The sequence below is a fragment of the Hipposideros armiger genome, unplaced genomic scaffold (genome assembly GCF_001890085.2).
Source record: "Hipposideros armiger isolate ML-2016 unplaced genomic scaffold, ASM189008v1 scaffold_465, whole genome shotgun sequence".
Taxonomy (NCBI): domain Eukaryota; kingdom Metazoa; phylum Chordata; class Mammalia; order Chiroptera; family Hipposideridae; genus Hipposideros; species Hipposideros armiger.
The window spans coordinates 567925-586565 of NW_017731815.1; the positions used below are offsets into that span (position 1 = coordinate 567925).

Genomic DNA, 18641 nt, shown 5'->3' on the forward strand with positions numbered 1-18641 from the left:
TCTTGTGCATTGAGAGCTTTAGTTTTCTCATTTCAATAGAAAAGGAAAAATATAGGATTATGGATGGAAAGGATTAAATGGTACATGTAAAAGTTCTTAAGACAGGCTTGAAACTACAGTGAGCCTTCAGTTAGGATTAGTCCCCCTTTTGTTTTGGGGACCTAAGATCCCATCGATGGTTACCAAGTTTTATTAGCAAATATCAAAGATGATTATTACTTTTTCTCTGTATGTGACCCCTTTTTGGGGGTCCTTGTTCTCACAGGGTCCTTTGATTTTCACAAAGATCAAGTATATCTTGTGTGCTGATTCATACAACAATCAAGTGTAATGGCTTTCTCAAACATTTACATGAGAAAGTTAGATGCTTGCCTGCTTGTCTAAAGGAAGAGATCGCCAAGACTTGAGTTCTCAGAACGTTCCCAAAGAATATTCCACAGGACATTCTACTTAACTCAGCATGGCTGCCCCTTCATTACAGCATTCCCACCCCTAGCCAGAGTGCATATTTTTGCTAAGCACGTTAAAATGTTATTTCTAAAACACCAAATTTTCTAATATTTTCAGTGAGGTCTACTGTTGTCCTCTTGCCACCAATACTTTCATGGTGATGAATTGGTAGATTTGCAGTTTCATATGTTCTCTTCATTTGTTTAATATTTTTCTTCTTAATTTATCTAGTGATCTGCTTGCTTGTTTTCCTCAATTATTTCCCTTCAGAATCGCAAGAGGTTTGTCAGGTAATACCTCATTTCAACTCGTGCACCTAGTAAATGATCCACTAAGTTTCCTCTTAAGTGACAAGTTCCCTATGAGTCACCTCTTCCCCAGGCTTGTCTTTGGATAAAGGCAGGATCAATCCTATATTTTGGTTGTTGTTAGAACCTTCCACGTCTGTGCCGTCAGTACCCTCCATTTGTGTTGCTGCTACAGTGCAGGCCTATTTAAGTGGCAGTCATCTGTATATGTGTCTCCTGTACCCAGTGGACTGTGAGTTCCTCGAGTCCAGGGACTCTATCTTACATCCTATTCATCTTTGCATCCTTCTTATATGACAGCACCAGGCACAGGGTCGGCACTTAATAAATTCTGGATGAATTCATTCAATAGGGATTCACTCTTAGTTAACTTTGTGTATTGCTCAAAGACCTAAACGTTTGGTTGGGGCTCTATTTGTCATGTTTGGGGCTGAGCTTGTCATGTGTACAACTGTAATTGGAGTGTGTCGTTACATCCTTTCTTAACACTGATTTTCATAATCTCCTTTAATGTGATACCCTATTTGAATAGCTTCTATATTAGCATTAGGATTATATATTTTCACTAATTAGTATTAAAAAAAGAGCCCTCTGACTGTCTGATCTACCCACTTTGACCCTTAGCTTCTAGAGAATACCATTTCCTTGTTTTCTGTCTGTGATTTTTGTATTTGCTTCACCCAGATGTCTCTAAATTCAGTTCAGGTATCATGTTATTGGTATAGGAGTGTCAGCTGTGTACCCAGGTTAAGAAGATGGTGAGGGCACACTGTCTGTGGGAAGTGGGATGATGCCTTGTGCCATCGGCGTCTGCAGAGGCTGCTGCAGGAGCTCTGAGGAGGAGCAGCTCGTGAAGACCTGCAGAGGGAGTGAAGGCCTTGGGGGCAGTCAAGGAATACCCCAGGGTGGGGAGACTCTTGAGGAAATAACTAAGATACACATGGAGATCAGCAGGCAAAGGGGAGAGAGGGCTTTTCCCTCAGAGGAGGGTCAGGAGCAGGGGCATGGTGTTGAACAGCAGTATGCTCTGAGTGGGGGGGTCGGTGAGATTGCCTGGAGTCGGGGAATGGGGAGTGATGACGCCAGAGCACTCAGCTGGAATCAGGACTCTGCTCAGTGGCCTTGAACGCCCTCATCTTAAGTGCCTAGACTTCATTCTGTGAAGCTGCTTCCGTATCAACATTGTGCCTACTGTATTTCTGGCCAAGACTCCTACAGTGCAGTGGTGAAGGGCATGGACGTTGGAGCCAAACTGCCTGGGTCTGAGTCCTTGCTCTGCTGTGTGACTTTGAGAAACTGTGCTCGGTTCCCTCCTCGCTAATGCAGAGATGATAGAAGTACCTTCTTCATTAAAATTGTGACAGCAATTAAATGAGGTCATATTCGATGCATAGAGTGGCATTTGGTGTCTGTGCGTTAAACTAAAATAAATGCATTGCAGCAGTTAGTCGTATTCTGAGAAGTCTCTCTGACACCCAAACATCAGTTAGCACCTTGCAGATGTCAAACTGTCTTTTCAAAATCACTTTATTTATTTACTTTATTAAATTTATTGGGGTGACATTGGTTATAACATTACGTAAGTTTCCAGTGTACCATTCTATAATACGTCATCTGTATATTGCATCGTGTGCCCACCAATTAAGTTTGTTATGTGGTCTGCCTTTGTGTTTATTATATAGTATTTTAAAACTCCTGAAAACTCAAAGTGGCCTTATTTGCTCACTCTTTCCCCTGTCTAAACTGAAAGAATATGATTTCCTTAGTAAGCATTAGGCTTCAGGATGCAGGGGCTGTAGCTGGACGCGGCTGGCGGTGGTGTTGTCTTTGCATCTGCCGCACAGGAAGGACCGAGAGGACGAGTCTCAGAGAAACGTTTGCTTCTGGAGGTTCTTGAGCCAGTAATTTAATCGAGGCTAACACAGAACAGACTTCTACTTTGTGATACTTAGATTCTGGAAATAATGACCGTAGGCCTTGACTGCTCAGCATATGAGTATCATCACATACAAAGGTTTTGAAATGAATTCATCTTACGGTTATTTCCAGGTACCTACCCTGTAAACAGCTTACTTGGCTTTTATAGCCCCCTAGTTAGTTGGAAAATATTCCACCAGTGCTACCTTCCAGGACCCTCAAGAGGTTGCCATCCTTTTCCATTTGAATATTCTTGAATCCTTATACAATGAATCTCGGACAGCGAAGTCGTTTAATATGTCCCTGAAATGACATTTTGTTACTAGCTGACTATATCGACTAGATTACAGGGATTGGCAAACTTTTGAGATGGAAGAGCCGCCAGGGGTCGGCAAACTGCCGCTTGCGAGCCACATGCAGCTCTTTGGGTACCTACATGTGGCTCTGAAGTAAAATTGGAAATGAAAATAAAACTATCATAGTTTCATTTATAAAATGTTTAAAGGATATTATTCACATAATGGTGATTTCATTTGTTTTATAGGTCTCACAAAACTTTGAGGTACAGGAGTGGCTCTTCCAGGGGTCGGCAAACTTTTGAGATGGAACGTACCCAAAGAGCCGCATGTGGCTCGCGAGCCGCAGTTTGCCAACCCCTGGACTAGAACAGCAGAGGCACTTAAAACATTTGCTTTTATTTTTGTTTTAGGAAATTGATTTTTTTAAAACAATGTCAATTAGGATTATTTTGGCAAGTAAATGGTTAAAAAAATATTCCCTCTTTCATATAAAGAATATTGGAAAGGCTAGTGGAGCACATTGTTTTTGCCACAAAATAGAAATATTTGATAGATCCAATATGAAACTAAACAGAGAAGGCCATCAGTCACTTTTTTAACAAGAGTATTACTCCTGAGTTCTTAATTTCTCTGTTTTCTGTGATTGCTTTCCCTTTAGGATGGGTCTGCTCTGTAATTAGTGAAGGTACATGTCTGTCTTTAGGCCACAGCCTAATCTCTGTGGCCATATGTGCAAAAGCAATATAATTACAATATAGTATTAATTGGACCATTTGACTGTTTTTGTTTTAACTGTGTGAAATCATCTTATCTTTTCATTCCTTAAAACATATTAATGGGGATATCCTTGGGCACCATGTTTATGACGTTTTCATGGAGTTAAATATGTATGCATTTACATAAACTTGGTAAAAAATATTCTGCTTTTTATGATGTTATGGATGGATTGTTTCTCTGTCTCAAACATCAGTTGAGCCTGAGGAAATCAAATATATAAGGAATTGATTCTTGACATTTTGCTTAATTTAGAGACCACAGCTTGGATCTCTCTGGCTGGGGACATATCACTCTGGGTTAACATGAATTGTTAGAAATTTTCAGATGTACTTTTTAATGAGTGGGAGATATGCACACCTTTATGCACAGCCCTTTTAAATAATTTGGTAGGCAAGTTAGAGATGGGTACCCATTTTCGCTAAATACAAGTACTTGGCAGACTGTATGTAGAAACTGGCATTTATCTATGTTCAGATTTTAACTTTTGTCTCCCTATTTTTTCAGTTGTTTTTATTTCAGTTGCTGCGAGGGCTGTCTTACATCCACCAGCGTTATATTTTGCACAGAGACCTGAAACCACAGAACCTTCTGATCAGTGACACGGGGGAGTTAAAGCTGGCAGATTTCGGTAGGAAAGCAGTTAATTACCAGTCTGTTTTGTCACACTGTGAGAATGCCAGGCAGATGGTGGCATTGCGTTTATTTAGGTGCACTTCTATTGTTATAGATCATGGTAAAAAATTTTTTCAGGAATGAAGGAATTTTTTTTATTATCAACATCATGCTTGGTGGATTTTTAAAACTTTTAGACTGCTTGTTATAGTCTTAGTAATCATCAGCATAAATCACATCTCATATATTTCCAAAGGAAAAGTCAGTAAAATTTGGAGCATAAAATATAGTGAAAGAAATCTGTTTGTTTTTTTCCACTTTTTATTATGAAACTGTCAAACACATTCAAAAGTAGAAGACTAATATAATGAACCCCCATTACCCATCACCTAGCTTCTACAATTATCAATATACTGTCAAACTTGAAGGAACCTGAATTTAAGCCTCTGGACTATTTCAGGGCATCACAAAATATATTCAGTAGTATATGTTGTCGTAAGGTGTTAATAATTTAAACATCTAGGAGCAATGTTCACCTTTCTGGAAATGATTGTTGTTTGAAGAATTGTCAATAATTTTCTAAAAGGAGACACATTTGGATTTAAAAGTTGAGGTCCTGGTCTGGACCCATTTTAAGTCATTCCTTCCTTAAAAGTTTTAGCGTTGGCCTCTTTCAGCTTAGAAGCTTTCTTCGAAACCCTGTCTTTGAGCACACAGAGAGGAGCAAATGGCTGTACCACCCTTGCTACCCCCCGTCCCTTCTTGAATTCTGACATGTATACATTGCCTTGTCTCTCTGTCACAGCGGAGCATGTGCTGAGTTGACTCCTAGCACCAGGGAATGCTGGTGGCAGCATGATGTGTTGACATCGCATTGCCTCAATTATTTTTGAATACATATTCTGATTAGAAATTTGTTCCATTAAGAGTGGAATGGAAATATTACCCTTGGGACATAGAGACACCTGAGGTTGAGATATGGGGTTTTGCTGAAACATAATGATCTTTTCCCACTCCAATCACCCCCCCTCCCGACCCCCCCGATAAATAAGAGAGAGCAGGGAGTGTTTATTTCTTATTTCAAGGTTAGTAGACTGTTCAATACCTTTGAATGAATCTACTCTGTTGGATGTTATATGTTCTTTTCTTCTAAATTTGAACTACAACAAAAGTGAACATTTGTATTTTGCAAAACTTTGTCATTTATTCTCATCTAGTTTGGTAAAAATGATGAAACTGTGTGTGTGTGTGTGTGTGTGTGTGTGTGTGTGTGTGTGTGTGTGGTGTTTCTTGCAGATTGTAGCATCAGGACAATACTAGGTAGATAGATGTAAAATTTTTCTATTACTGGGTAGAAAAAAATGGGAGACTAGGTGGAGGAGAAGAGATTTGCATTTCTTCAAATTCAAGGTTATTGGATATGCTGTGAACATATTTGTAGTTTGTCAGTATCAGTAAATTAATAAGGATTTATAATGATTTTCTTCTGGTGTGTTAATATTATAAAGTATATGTTGGAATAAATTAGTGTTTTGAACATGGTCTTCTTGTATATTTTTAAAATACATTTTTGCAAAGTTGATTTTGTTTATATAGCCAAGGGTATTGAAGGATTGTATATAAGTGTTTACTGGGGATTATTTTTAATTTTATGATGACATTTTTATTATAACAGACAAGTTCATCTTAAAAGATTCTTATGGATCTATAAAACTGACAATTTATAAAATTGGATTCAGAAATAAATTTAAATGTAATTTTAAATAACTTAGAAAGATTTTTAGAAAATTTAGAAAGTATGAACAACTCAGGGATTGATAATTGCTAACATTTTTGTTGTATGTTTTTCCAGTACCTTCCTCCTCCTCTCTCTCTTTTCTTGCTTCTTCTACCTATTATAAATCAACAAAAATGAAACATATTGTCTTGTAAGACATTTTCACATTAGAATATGTTCTGAACATTTTCTCATATTATCAAAACTGAAAAAACCATTTGTAACAGCTTAGATTTTTCCCTTCATGGCCAAAGCCTCGTCTCTTTATTTAACCCCTTATCAATTCAAATTCTCATGCTTTGTAATTATTCACCATTATGCACAGTCCTGCATTGTACGCCCTTGTAGAGAAAGCGGGTGGTACTGCAGTTGCGGTGCTGAGTGTTGAAAGCTGTGGTCCTTCAGGCAGACCGCTCTGCAGGCTGTGCCATCACCTGCCCTCGGTGTCGGGGACTGATGCTTCCTGCCTGCCAGTGCACACTTGGCTCGCATCCTGTGCACGAAGTGTAATGAGCGAGACTCATTCACCAACTGACAATTTCCCCCAATTAATTGTGCATTATTTTAGACTTTTAATTTAAGACATGTAATTAACTGTGATTTACTGCACTTGGGCACATGCTTGTGCCTGAGATGAAGGAAACACAGTGGAAGCTGCGGAGAAATTAGACAGTGAAAATGGGATGATTCCAGGCAGCAGAACAATGAGAAACACTAGGTCTTAATTCAGAGTTTGCTGTGTGAAGAGCTTTAGAAACAGTTTATTTGTCCTACCTCGTGCTCTTATGTGAAAAATACCATCAAATTTTGATTAAAATAGACAAATCACTATGACTATTGTTCCCATATTGTAAATGCTACTGCCTGTATTAGAAAAATACTTTGGGTGGGGGAGGGAGAAACACTAAAATTTATTGAGTTTATTCTGTGTGTCAGACACTTAGATATTTTTGTTTCATTGTCTCTTCAACCTAGTAAGGTGTAGTAACCTATATTTTTGAGAGAGACATGAGATTCAGAGAGGGTTAGGATCTTGCCTGGGCTTGATCACACAGGTAGGTGGTTGCAAAACTGGAACTCAGGTGCTTGATCTATATCCTACAATCTCAGTGGTCTAGGGTCTTTATATTTATACACATAAATATGTTATCTTACAAAGCTGCCCAATTTCTAGTAAATTATTGATGATCTTTACACACACACACACACACACACACACACACACATACACGGTGCCAAAAAAAATGTATACCTATTTTTTTTTTTTAAAGATTTTTATTGGGGAATTGGGGGGATGGGAACAGTGCTGGGGAATTGGGGGAAGGGGAACAGACAAGTTGCTGTCGTTTTGTTCTTCAATCTAGTTGTGGAGGACATTGCTTCACTGGCCCAAGTTGGCACCATCATTGCGCTCTTCTCTGGCGAGGCAGATCAGTCGCCGGCTTCTGGACGGCCGCTCACTGCGGCTGCTGGCCGCTCACGCTGGCTGCTGGCTACACACAATGTATACCTATTTTAAGAAAGGAAAAAACTATTACAATTGTAATACTCAATTATACCAATAACAAAAGATGAATACAAGTCATGTTTGACTTCTGCAATTACAAGAGGTGCTCAAAGTGGTCACCATCAGCGTCCAGACACCTCTGATTATGGCGAACTACTGCTTGAGCAGCGTTGACCAAAATGTCCATTTATATACATTTTTTGGGCACTATATATATATATATATATATATATATATATATATATGCAGTTTTCTATATACAACAAGCGTAACACCATGCTATCGAAATAAATTGCACTAGTACCAAAATAAATGCATCACATTAGAATATTTTATCATTTGAATTACTAATTCAATAGTAATGAGTGAATTTAACCTTAGTACTTTGGGGATTTTTACCTGCTGGTCAAGGTAAAACAGACAATAGCGTATTTATAGACCCATTCAAGTTTAAACAAAATGCAGTTCTGATTTCCAGATGACCACAATGCTGTAACTATTTTTTTTCCTTGTTAGCAAAGTCATATTTAAGTACTCACCTGAGCCTTATTTTCTATACACATTTTGAATGAGAAAATTCCACAGGTTTTATAGTTACTAGGACTTTCTTCATGAAGAGGTTGGTCCTGCCTGTATATAATAAAATAATACAATTATGGAGAGGCATTCAGACTCATTTCTATTATTATTATTGTTATTATTATTATTATTTATTTATTTATTTATTTATTTTTAGCTGAGCCATCCTGCTACCTATTGGCAGCTTAGCAGCAGCTCAGCTCAGGCCAGGCATCGAACCGCTGTTGCTCAGAGCTCAAACTCTTGGGCGAGCTCTTAACCAACTGAGCCACTCGGCCGGCCACAGACTCATTTCTAAAAAGGAGTTTATCTTCACATTAGTTTTGAGGACAAAGTATTTTAAGTCCTTATCCGGCCTCTGCCTTCACCACCTTGCCCCTTCTTGCTCTTGTGTAGTACAACCAAACCCAAACGTAGCTTTTCACCTTGCCTGGGGTCATCTTCACTGTGTCAGCCATTTTCTCATCATACAGATCATGGATCATATGTCACCTGTTCAAAGAGGCCACCTTTCCAAAAACAGAACATTTCCCATTACTGTCATCAAGTTTCACTTCTTCAGTAGCACTTAGAGATTATTTTGTTCATTTGTTTATTTGTGTTTTTTTTTTATTTCTATACTTGTAAGTTCCATGAGGGCAGGGTCTTTGCCTGTTTTGCTCGATTCTTGTCTGTGCTATGTCGAGAACCACACTTAGCACATAGTAGGTGCTCAGTAAATATTGATTGAATGAACAAAAAATATGCATGACTAAAATGAGTGTTAGTGTGAAGACTAAGACTGACCTGAATTTACTAGTTTCTGCTTGATGTACTCTGGCCAACCAGCAGTTTACAAATTAATTTTCTCTTCATCAATGCTGTCCTGGCTGGTCACCATCAAGAGGGTAGGTGGAATTAGATGATTTAAGCATTGGAGCCTCAGGATTGCTCTGAGGCTGTTACATGTAGGCTCTGCATATCTGCTTGGTATTTATTATTTTTGTAACCTCACGCTACAGAAATAAATATTACTGAATGAATGGAAACATGCACAAAAGATGTATAAGATTTGAAGTTCCTGCTCTGAAGACCTCAAATGATTGTCTAATTCTACTGTTGTTGAGAACCAAGTGTGTTGAGCATTAAATTAGCAAAAAAATCTGTCTGTAACGCACTTATGACTTTCAAGAAGTCATTTATCCCCTCGGAGCCTTAGGCTCCTCAACTGAAAAAAGGACATTGAACCGATACTTTCCAAGATCCTTTTCAGTGCTGGTTTTTTATGTTGTACATTTCTGAAATCATTAACTTATTTTCCAGTAACCAGATATCCTCTGGTAGATAAATATCAGTCCATTGAATTTGGAATCAGTGCTATACCATCCCTCCCTAGAGTCTAATTTCTTTTTCTAGCTTTTGGAAGTTCAAATAGATGAGAGCCGTGCTTTTGGGATATGCATTAGATCACATTAAAAGAAAATTATTGAAGTGTGACAAGTAAATGCATAAATAAATTTACCGAGAAATTAATGTTCATTTGCAGCATGACAGTATGAAAATGTAAAGGTATTTTTCCCATGTAAATGAGATTGAAACAAAATAGATGAGTCTGTAGAATTACAGCTTCCTGTAATTCTTGCAAGATGATGATGGTGTCATCCACGTTTCCCAGCCATTCCTCTGCTGTTTTTAAGGGTCATGGCCTTGCTGTATGGAAAGACAGCTGGGTTAAATTTACCCCTGAAAAAAAAAGAGACAGTGACAATTCTATAATATAAGCATTTAAGGTCTTGGCTTATTTCACTGACTTTACTAATGTGGGAACCAAGTTAAATAGCTCAGTGGTTTTAATCAAGTAAAATTACACAGGTCCCTTTCCCACCAAGAGGTCTAAAATATTACCTTCCTAATGTTGGTAGTTTACTCCAGGCTGTTCCTTGTCTCGATTTGAGAAAGGAAATTATTGTAAATCACATTTTAGATTAATTTGCAGAACACACCAGAGATGTAACTCTGCAGAGGCCATGGCGAGTGCAGGGTTTGTTGGTAATGTGCCTCCCAGAATTCACATAGGGAATAGCAGAAAACATAAGGAAATCAACTGCCTTCGGATGCAGAGAAGAGCCTGTCAGCTTGATAAATACCAAGTCTCTGAATAAAAGCCCATTAGTCCCCAAGGTATAGACCTTTAACTAGTTTGTTGTCATTAGCATATAAAATTCACGATTGAAGCCAATGTTATAAATTCAAGGTTAGATATAACTTAGTGCATTCATTATGGCCTGTAGAATTCAGTTTTAATGTATCTTTGTTTTATAAAATATTATCTTTTAGCAAAAATATCTTTTTTCACCAATAAAATATCACTCTACTTTTACAAAGGCCCTTTGAACAATTGAATGCATAAGCAGTTTTAATGCAAAGTTCAGGAAGTTGCTTTTATATAGATCTGAAAACTGAAGAATATTTTTTAAATAATTAATGATACAATATGAACCATAGGAAGGGCTGTTTTTTTCCCCCAATTTTCAAGACTTCATTAAAACTCCAAATCAAAATGTATCTTAAAATCTTATCAGGTTATCAAGATTACATGTTAGAAATAATTTTGATTGACATGCGAACTAGATAAAGTTATTTCCCCCGACTCATTATTTTAACCATGTGGTACCCGCTTGAAAAGGAAATTGTCTTCTCTCTGATCGTGAAATCATCACCTAGCTTCATTATTTAAATCTTGTTTAATACCCCACTCACCGCCTCAAAAGTTTTCTTGCATTCCAGAGAGATGATGGCATTTAATTATATGTAACTTTTCCCAGATATGTTAACATGAGACATATATGAGTTTTTTTCCCCTCATTTTAAATGGACTTTATTTTTAAGAGCAGTTTTAGCTTCATAGTAAAATTGAGCAGAAACTATAGCTAAATCCTATATATCCCCTGTACCCACGCATGCTTAGCCTCCCCCCGTTATCAACACCCCCCAAGAGAGTGGTACATTTATTACAATTGATGAACCTGCACTGGCGTGTTACTATCACCTAATGTCCATAGTTTACATCAGGGTTCAGTCTTGGTGTTGTATATTCTATGGGTTTTGATAAGTTATAATGACATGTAATTTATTTGCCATTACAATATTGTACAGAAGAATTTCACTGCCCCAAAAATCCTCTAAAAAACTCATCTATATGGATTTTTTTAAAGCTGTAAATGGGAACAAGAAGGAAATGTATGAACTGCAACTAATATGCATATTCTATTCTATGAGAAATCTCTGTTCAGTCACCATTAAACAGATTGAAGCAATGTGGATAGGGGATGATTGCTAAGAATGGCAACTTCAAACTCCATGGAAATGAGGAAATTCAAAACAGCGTTTGTTCATTCTTAGCCAAATCATGTATGTGAAGTAACAAGTCATCTTAAAATGCAGAACAGACTGCTCCAAATAGGGCTGATGTCTTATTCTCTACTGTAGATGGAAACCTTCTGGCCAAAAGGATTTTAGTATGCAAATTTTTTTTTTCTTATACAATCTGAGGGCAGAATTGTTGGCAGCAAATCAGAGAAGTGATGCAGGATATGATTTGAAATATACCAATATATCCTTAGAAAAAGAATCTGCATATGGGATGACTAGCTCCCTAACTGCTGGCAGTAATGACCAGAGTGGAAGAAATATAGGTCATGAAAGCAACAATAGCACTTAGTGAATTGTAGAATTATGTAACGCTCACATGGTATTCAAAACGACAATGATTGCACTTGAACAGGACTGTTGTTAACCTATAGATAAGTGTAAAAGTTTGCTTAGAGTTTAGCCAATCACTAATGCCCTTATTTTATGGCTCGTCCTCCATCTCCTGCTTTTTACCTTCCAAGAAGCCACATTTTAAAATGCAGCCCAAACCAGATTCTACTGATCCGTACGTCAGTATACCTGGTGTACACCTAAGAATCTTGGGTGACAGTGAGTTATTGTAGTCTAAAGCACATGCTTTCTAAAATTTTTATTGGAAGCAAGAAAAACTGACCACTACTATGAGAAATCTGAGATATGCTATAAATCCTGAAAGTTAGACATACTTGAAAATTTTGTGATTTTGATCCTTTATTTTCTCACTTTAATAATATCCGTTCAATATTAGTTTGCTTTCTTCTTTTGTTCTCCAAGTTTTTTTGATACCATGTATATTGGTTTACTTTTGAAATAGTGCATATTTAATGCTTTAAAATTTCCTTCTCACCTTGAATGATTTCTTCCGTTATATTAGATAAACATAAGAAGCTAGGACTTCTCTCTTTTTTATTTTAATGGAAAAAAAAAGCACTGGAAAATTAAAAAACAAAAGACGAGAACTAATGTTCTCTGCTGATTTAGGAATTTTAGCTACATGTCTGAAAAACAGACCATGTTTATTTTATCACATACTATAAATACAACCTTGATCTGCGTAATCAAGATCACTGATCAAAAATAATATAACTTTGGCCCAGAGATGGAAAGTAGTTAACATTGTGCCTTTATTTAGTAAGTGATGTGTTAAATTACTATTAATACAGTATTATATTACCAACATCTGTAGAACCCTAACTACTAGACTATTGATACCTTATTTAGCACATGTGTGGTCTGAGTGCCCCACACATGTGAGAAGGGAGAAACGCTAACCTGATGTTCAGGTCAAAACAACCGCTGCTGGTCTAATGACGTGTGCCAGCTGAACACTAAGATCCTGGTCATGAAGGTGGGATCCGTAATACAAGCTGTCACTCAATCCTAAACACTGGAACTAGGACGTGTGTCTTCAGGAAACTGCAAGAAACCCTGTAAAGAGCAGTTCTCACAGCAGACCTATAGGAAGCCTGGTTGGAATGGAGCCTGAGTAATTTATGAATTAGAAGGAACCACCTCTCTAATTATATTCCAGTGACAAATGTAAGCATTGAGGAGCTTTGTGGGCAGATGAAGGCTGAATTGGCTTCAACGGTGTTCCCCTGGGACTTAGCAGTGCTGAGCAGTAGCTGGAAAATGCCCATGATGCCTCCCAGTGGGAGGAATCTTTGTGCATATCTTACCTTTTCCACGGGCTGGACATAAACAGCACACAACTCCAGGGCAGGTGGGTCTGTAACAGGAGTACTAAGTAAAAACATTTACACCTGAAAGAGAACACTTTTTACATGGAAGCCAATACACCCAACGTGAAAAGATAAGATAAAGTGAAAATCCCCAAATGGTTAGGGTGCAGATCCTGGAGCCAGGATGCCCGAATTGCAATCCTGCTTCTCTTGTGGACACGTCTTGTGTCCTGGGATGAGTTACTCAAATTTTCTGTGCCTTAATTTACTTGTTTGAAAAGGAGGAGGATGATTATAATCCTGGGCACCTCGCAAAAGTGTTTAAAGAATTAAATAATTTAATATGTATAAATCATTTACAGACAAGGCCAGGTTTTAGACAATCCATATAAATGTCAGGTTTATTATTAACCCTTTAGGGTTCAGGGTTTAAGTGTTCAAAATGTTATTTATTTTTAACATGGATTGTTTTTCCCCCTAAAATGTTTGACCTACTTTCTTGCTTTCTTGAACAGGGATACAATTTGGAATATTATTCAGTAGTTCATTGAGCAGATTTTGACTATATACCCAGCACCGCTCATGGCTGAGCATATGGTGGTAAAGCAAGGAAACGTGGTTCTTGCAATCCTGCCTGAGCTTTCCTTACAGCCTCGCAGCCTCCATTTTGAATATCAGTTATTGTTATGCAGAGATGCCCCGGGGGCTAATGAACTTTTAAAATGATCTGATTTTTTTGGGGGGCTGGCCGAGTGGCTCAGTTGGTTAAGAGCTCACTCAAGAGTGTGAGCTCTGAGCAACAGGGTCACAGGTTCGATGCCCGGCCCGAGCTGAGCTGCGGCTGAGCTGCGAACAGGTGGCAGGATGGCTCAGCTAAAAAAAAAAAAAGATCTGACTTTTAAATCATTGTCTTGTATATTTTCTAGAACTTGTCATTTGTCTATTTTAAACTAAAATTACTGTTCAAGGTAAGATTTTAAAAGTAGTTATCTACAAATCAGTGTTAAATCCTTTCTGTGGTTTGTAGTTCAGATTTTAAAATATCTCTATCACAGTGCCATTCAGTTTAGCTTCCCTGGCAAAGGGACTAAGGATAATTCTTTAAAAGGGAATGATTCTTACGATAAAAGATGTTAAGATTGATCCGTAGTCATTCTTTGAGAATAAAATTATACTTTATGTTAATTTTTGAAGAGGCAGAACCCTGATAATGAACCAAGAATCTACTGGTATTATACATTTTCTCCTCATAAACAACAACTGAACGCTTCTGCCAAATGTTTCACTGGGGGAGACCTGTGAACTAAGAAAATTTTGTGAGCCACCAGTAAAATCAGTCTCAGTGAAAAACATAATTACACCTCAGCATACACTTTCATAAAGAAATGAGTAAATCCTGAACACTACAGAATGAGCATGCCTTCTGTCCAGTGTCAATGCATGCAGCCTCTTAGGGGCAGATCTTGCTCTAGGAATTACTCTTACCTCATCAGGTAATGCAGAAATCTAAATGAAAAATGGCATATTGATTTTTAAGATTCTTCAGAGGCTTGATGCTCTGTAAAACAGTGCAATTAGTTTATAAGAAAACAATGTAGGACTATTATAACTTGTGTCCTAAGATGTATGTGGCAGTTTTTATGGAATTAGATTTGATATCAAAGTTCATTTGACCAGGTTTTAAATCTCAAGAGGAAAAATACACAACCAGAAATAGGCATACATTAAGGAATACACTTGTAATCTTTGAAACAAGGTGTGTGTAAATCGTGAATGATTTAAGATAATGGTAGACTGTAGATTCCTTAGCCGATTCATAAATTAAGTGCTTTTGTACCCATGCATCCTTCATTCCAATAAAAATATGAGTGCCCAATATTTTGTCAGCAACGGCTATGACAGCAAACTTAGTCACTGCTCAAGTTTTAAGAGTAGCTTGTTTTACCTTCTTTGTGAGTGACATGTCTGTGATTTGCTTTGGATATGGGCGTCTGTGCTGTACAATGTTGAAACAAAGAATGAGCATTTTGCCTAGTATAAATTGCAGAAGTCATGCTAGACTCCAGTGTCTGAAAGCATTTTTATTTTTGAATATTGAATTCAAAAATTGGAAGCATCTAGTAGTTGAATTATTGAAACATCTTTTTTGAAGTACTTAACATTAGATTGCTTTTAGGAAATGAAATTGATTCAAACCTCTGTGATTGCTAATAATAATAATAGCAGCCCTTGATAGTTTGAGAAGTGATTTCATAGCTCTTATTTTATTTGTCCATATAACCCTGTGAAGTAGATAATACAGGTCTCATTATCCCATTTTTGATATGGGAACATTGATTTGTGCTTATAATATTAGCTCAACTTGGGCATTGGATTGACTGATATTTTAACATTGGCATTTCTATTGAGTCTGTAGAATTAAAAATATTGCATCATGAGATCATCTTATAAGTTTGTATGACTTCTTTTATATCTTTTAAATAACAACATGAAGATTATTCAAGTAGTTCTATTATAATTGTTGTTATGATCAGTTATCTTTTAAATATGAAAAATATAGATAAATATGTTTTGCTATCCAGCACATTATCAATGGGAATAGCTATAAATGAGTTCTTTGACCTCCCTCTGGTAAGTAGAGAAATGTTGATACAAATTTGAAATTGTCTTTTAATCACTAAGTGAATGCAAAATAAACATAGCACAGTACCCACCGGCTCTAAATGGTTATCTGTAAATGGAAAGCACGAACATTGAATGCAATAAAACATTCTACTGTGTGCCAACTTGCCCTGTCATTGCCAAAGATAAAACTTCTAGAAATCAGGAAAGATATTTAAAAAAACAAAAGCAAAACTCAAAACCTTTTTTGAACATATGTGACAACAAACAAGGTATTCATTAGACTTGACTCTCGCACTTCTTCCTTTCTCTAAGCTGCCCCATCCCACTCCCAGCTCACTGACAGTCACACTCAATGTTGGAATAAATGGTGTATTTCACTGATGTGATGGGGGAATGAAGGGGCAAGAAAGAATGAGATCTACTTTGTGTCTTCTTCATTGCTGTAAATTTGGTTGAGAAACACAAGTGTATATTTTGTTTTGCTCATACAAATGTCACACTTGGTATATTTAGAGAGATAAAAAACCAGAAAAGACTATAGAAATATTGAAAGTAAAACTTTTTAAATCTTTGTATTATTTTTAGGAAGAGCCAGACAATTCCTCCCAACTAGTTGGATGGCTATTGTCCCCTTTATATACTTATCCAGCCTTCTTTTTACTGAGGCATTCAGATCTAGCTTTTAAAAAAATTAAGTTTATTGGGGTAGCATTGGTTAATGCCACTATATAAATTGCAAGTGTGCAATTCTATAATACATCATCTTTATATTGCCTTGTATGCTCACCACCCAAAGTCTAGTTTCCTTCTGTCACCATATATTTGACCCCCTTCACCCTCTTCATCCTCCCCTACACCCATTTCCCCTCTGGTAACCACCACACTGTTGTCTGTGTCTCTGAGTTTGTTTGACGTATTCGTTTGTTGTTTTCAGTTTTATATCCCACATATGAGTGAAATCATATGGTTGTTGACTTTTTCCATCTGACTTAATTTCGCTTAGCATGATATTCTCAAGATCGATTCATGTTGTCGCAAATGGCAGTATATCATCTTTTCTTATTGCTGAGTAGTATTCCATTGTGTGTGTGTGTGTGTGTATGTGTGTGTGTGTGTATATATATATATATATATATATAAACACGTATTTCCCCATGTATAAGACGCACCCTTTTTCAAAAAATTTGGGATCTAAAAACTGGGTGTGTCTTATACAGTGGTTATAGTTTTTTACTTGCATTTAACAGTGATGAGTTGTATGAATTTTATGATGAATAAAACGAGTTAAATAACTTTATGTAATACATTTTATTCAAATTTTGGGCCCCAAAATTAAGGTGCATCTTATACATGGGAGCATCTTATACATGGGGAAATATGGTATGTACCACATCGTATTTATCCAATCATCTATCGAAGGACATTTCAGTTTCCATGTCTTGGCCACTGTAAATAATGCTGCAATGAACATAGAAGTATATATATATATATATATATATATATATATATATATATATATATATATATATATTTATGAATAAATGTTTTCAAATATATTTAGGTAGATACCCAGAAGAGGGATTGCTGGATCATATAGTAGCTCTATTCTTAATTTTTGGAGGAGCCTTCATATTGTTTTCCATAGTGGCTGTACCAAGTTACATTCCTACCAGCAGTATATGAGTGTTCCTTTTGGTCCATTGAGCATAACTTAATTAAAAATGATTTTTAAAAAATAAAAAATTTGTCATGGTGAGATCAATTTAGGGTGAGCTGCATATGTGTGTCTTTCCCACTTCCCCTTGCCCAGTGAAATCACAATTTATACTAGCTAGTGATTTAAGTTTTTTTCCCCTCTTTCTGCAGTTAAAATAAAATCTGACATTGCATCTCTCAGATTTGTTTCATTAAAGGACAGATATTTTAGTCTGTGGAATTTAAGTTGGGGAAATGTTAGTGTACTAGTTATCTATTGCCCTGTAACAAATCATCACAAACTAAGCTGCTTAAAACAGCACATATTTATTATCTCACTGTTTCCATGGATTAGGAATCTGGGCGTGGCTTAGCTGAGTGCCTCTGCTTCCAGGCCCTCTCACAAGACCGCAATCACAGTGTCATATGAAGGTTCTACTGGGAAAGGATGTGTTTCCAAGCTCACAACGTGGTTGGCCGAGTTCAGGTACTTGAAACTGAGCACCTCGGTTTCAAGCTAGCTGTTGACCAGAGGCCACCCTCACTTCTTGCCGCGAGTTCCACTCCAACATGGCTACCTGCTTCATGAAAGCATGCAAACCAAGAAGGCAATAAAAACAGAGCCTACAACCAGACACACGTTATGGTCTTATGTAAACCTAATCTTAGAAATGATATATCATCACCTTGGTCATATTCTGTTTTTTAGAAACAAATAATCGGTCTCACTCATACTCAAGGGAAGGAGATTCCACAAAAGCGTGAATACCAGGAGGCTGAGGGGAGGTCACAGGTAGTGCCTTAGAGTCTGTCAATCACTGTTCATATAAAAAGTACTACTCAATTATTTCATGGTGGTTATACCATGTGATATAATTTTCCATTAAAAATTACAATTATCTGAGTATGTAAAAACCTTATGCTAGGGTATAAAGATGTATAAAGGGTATTGGTGGTGGTGATGATGATGGTGGTGGCGGTGTTGGTGATAAATAGGCCTTATTGATTGGTGCTTGTGTCAGA

At 37.1% G+C, this 18641-nt stretch overlaps 1 protein-coding gene across 1 annotated transcript in view; it reads left to right on the forward strand.

Annotated features, from left to right (window-relative positions):
* The window catches only part of CDK14 (cyclin dependent kinase 14), a 504392-nt gene that overhangs the window by 211995 nt on the left and 273756 nt on the right, over nucleotides 1–18641 (forward strand). Inside the window, exon 7 of the mRNA XM_019666203.1 lies at nucleotides 4256–4379. Coding sequence (XP_019521748.1) covers nucleotides 4256–4379 — 124 coding nt within the window. The remainder of the gene's footprint in view (nucleotides 1–4255; nucleotides 4380–18641) is intronic.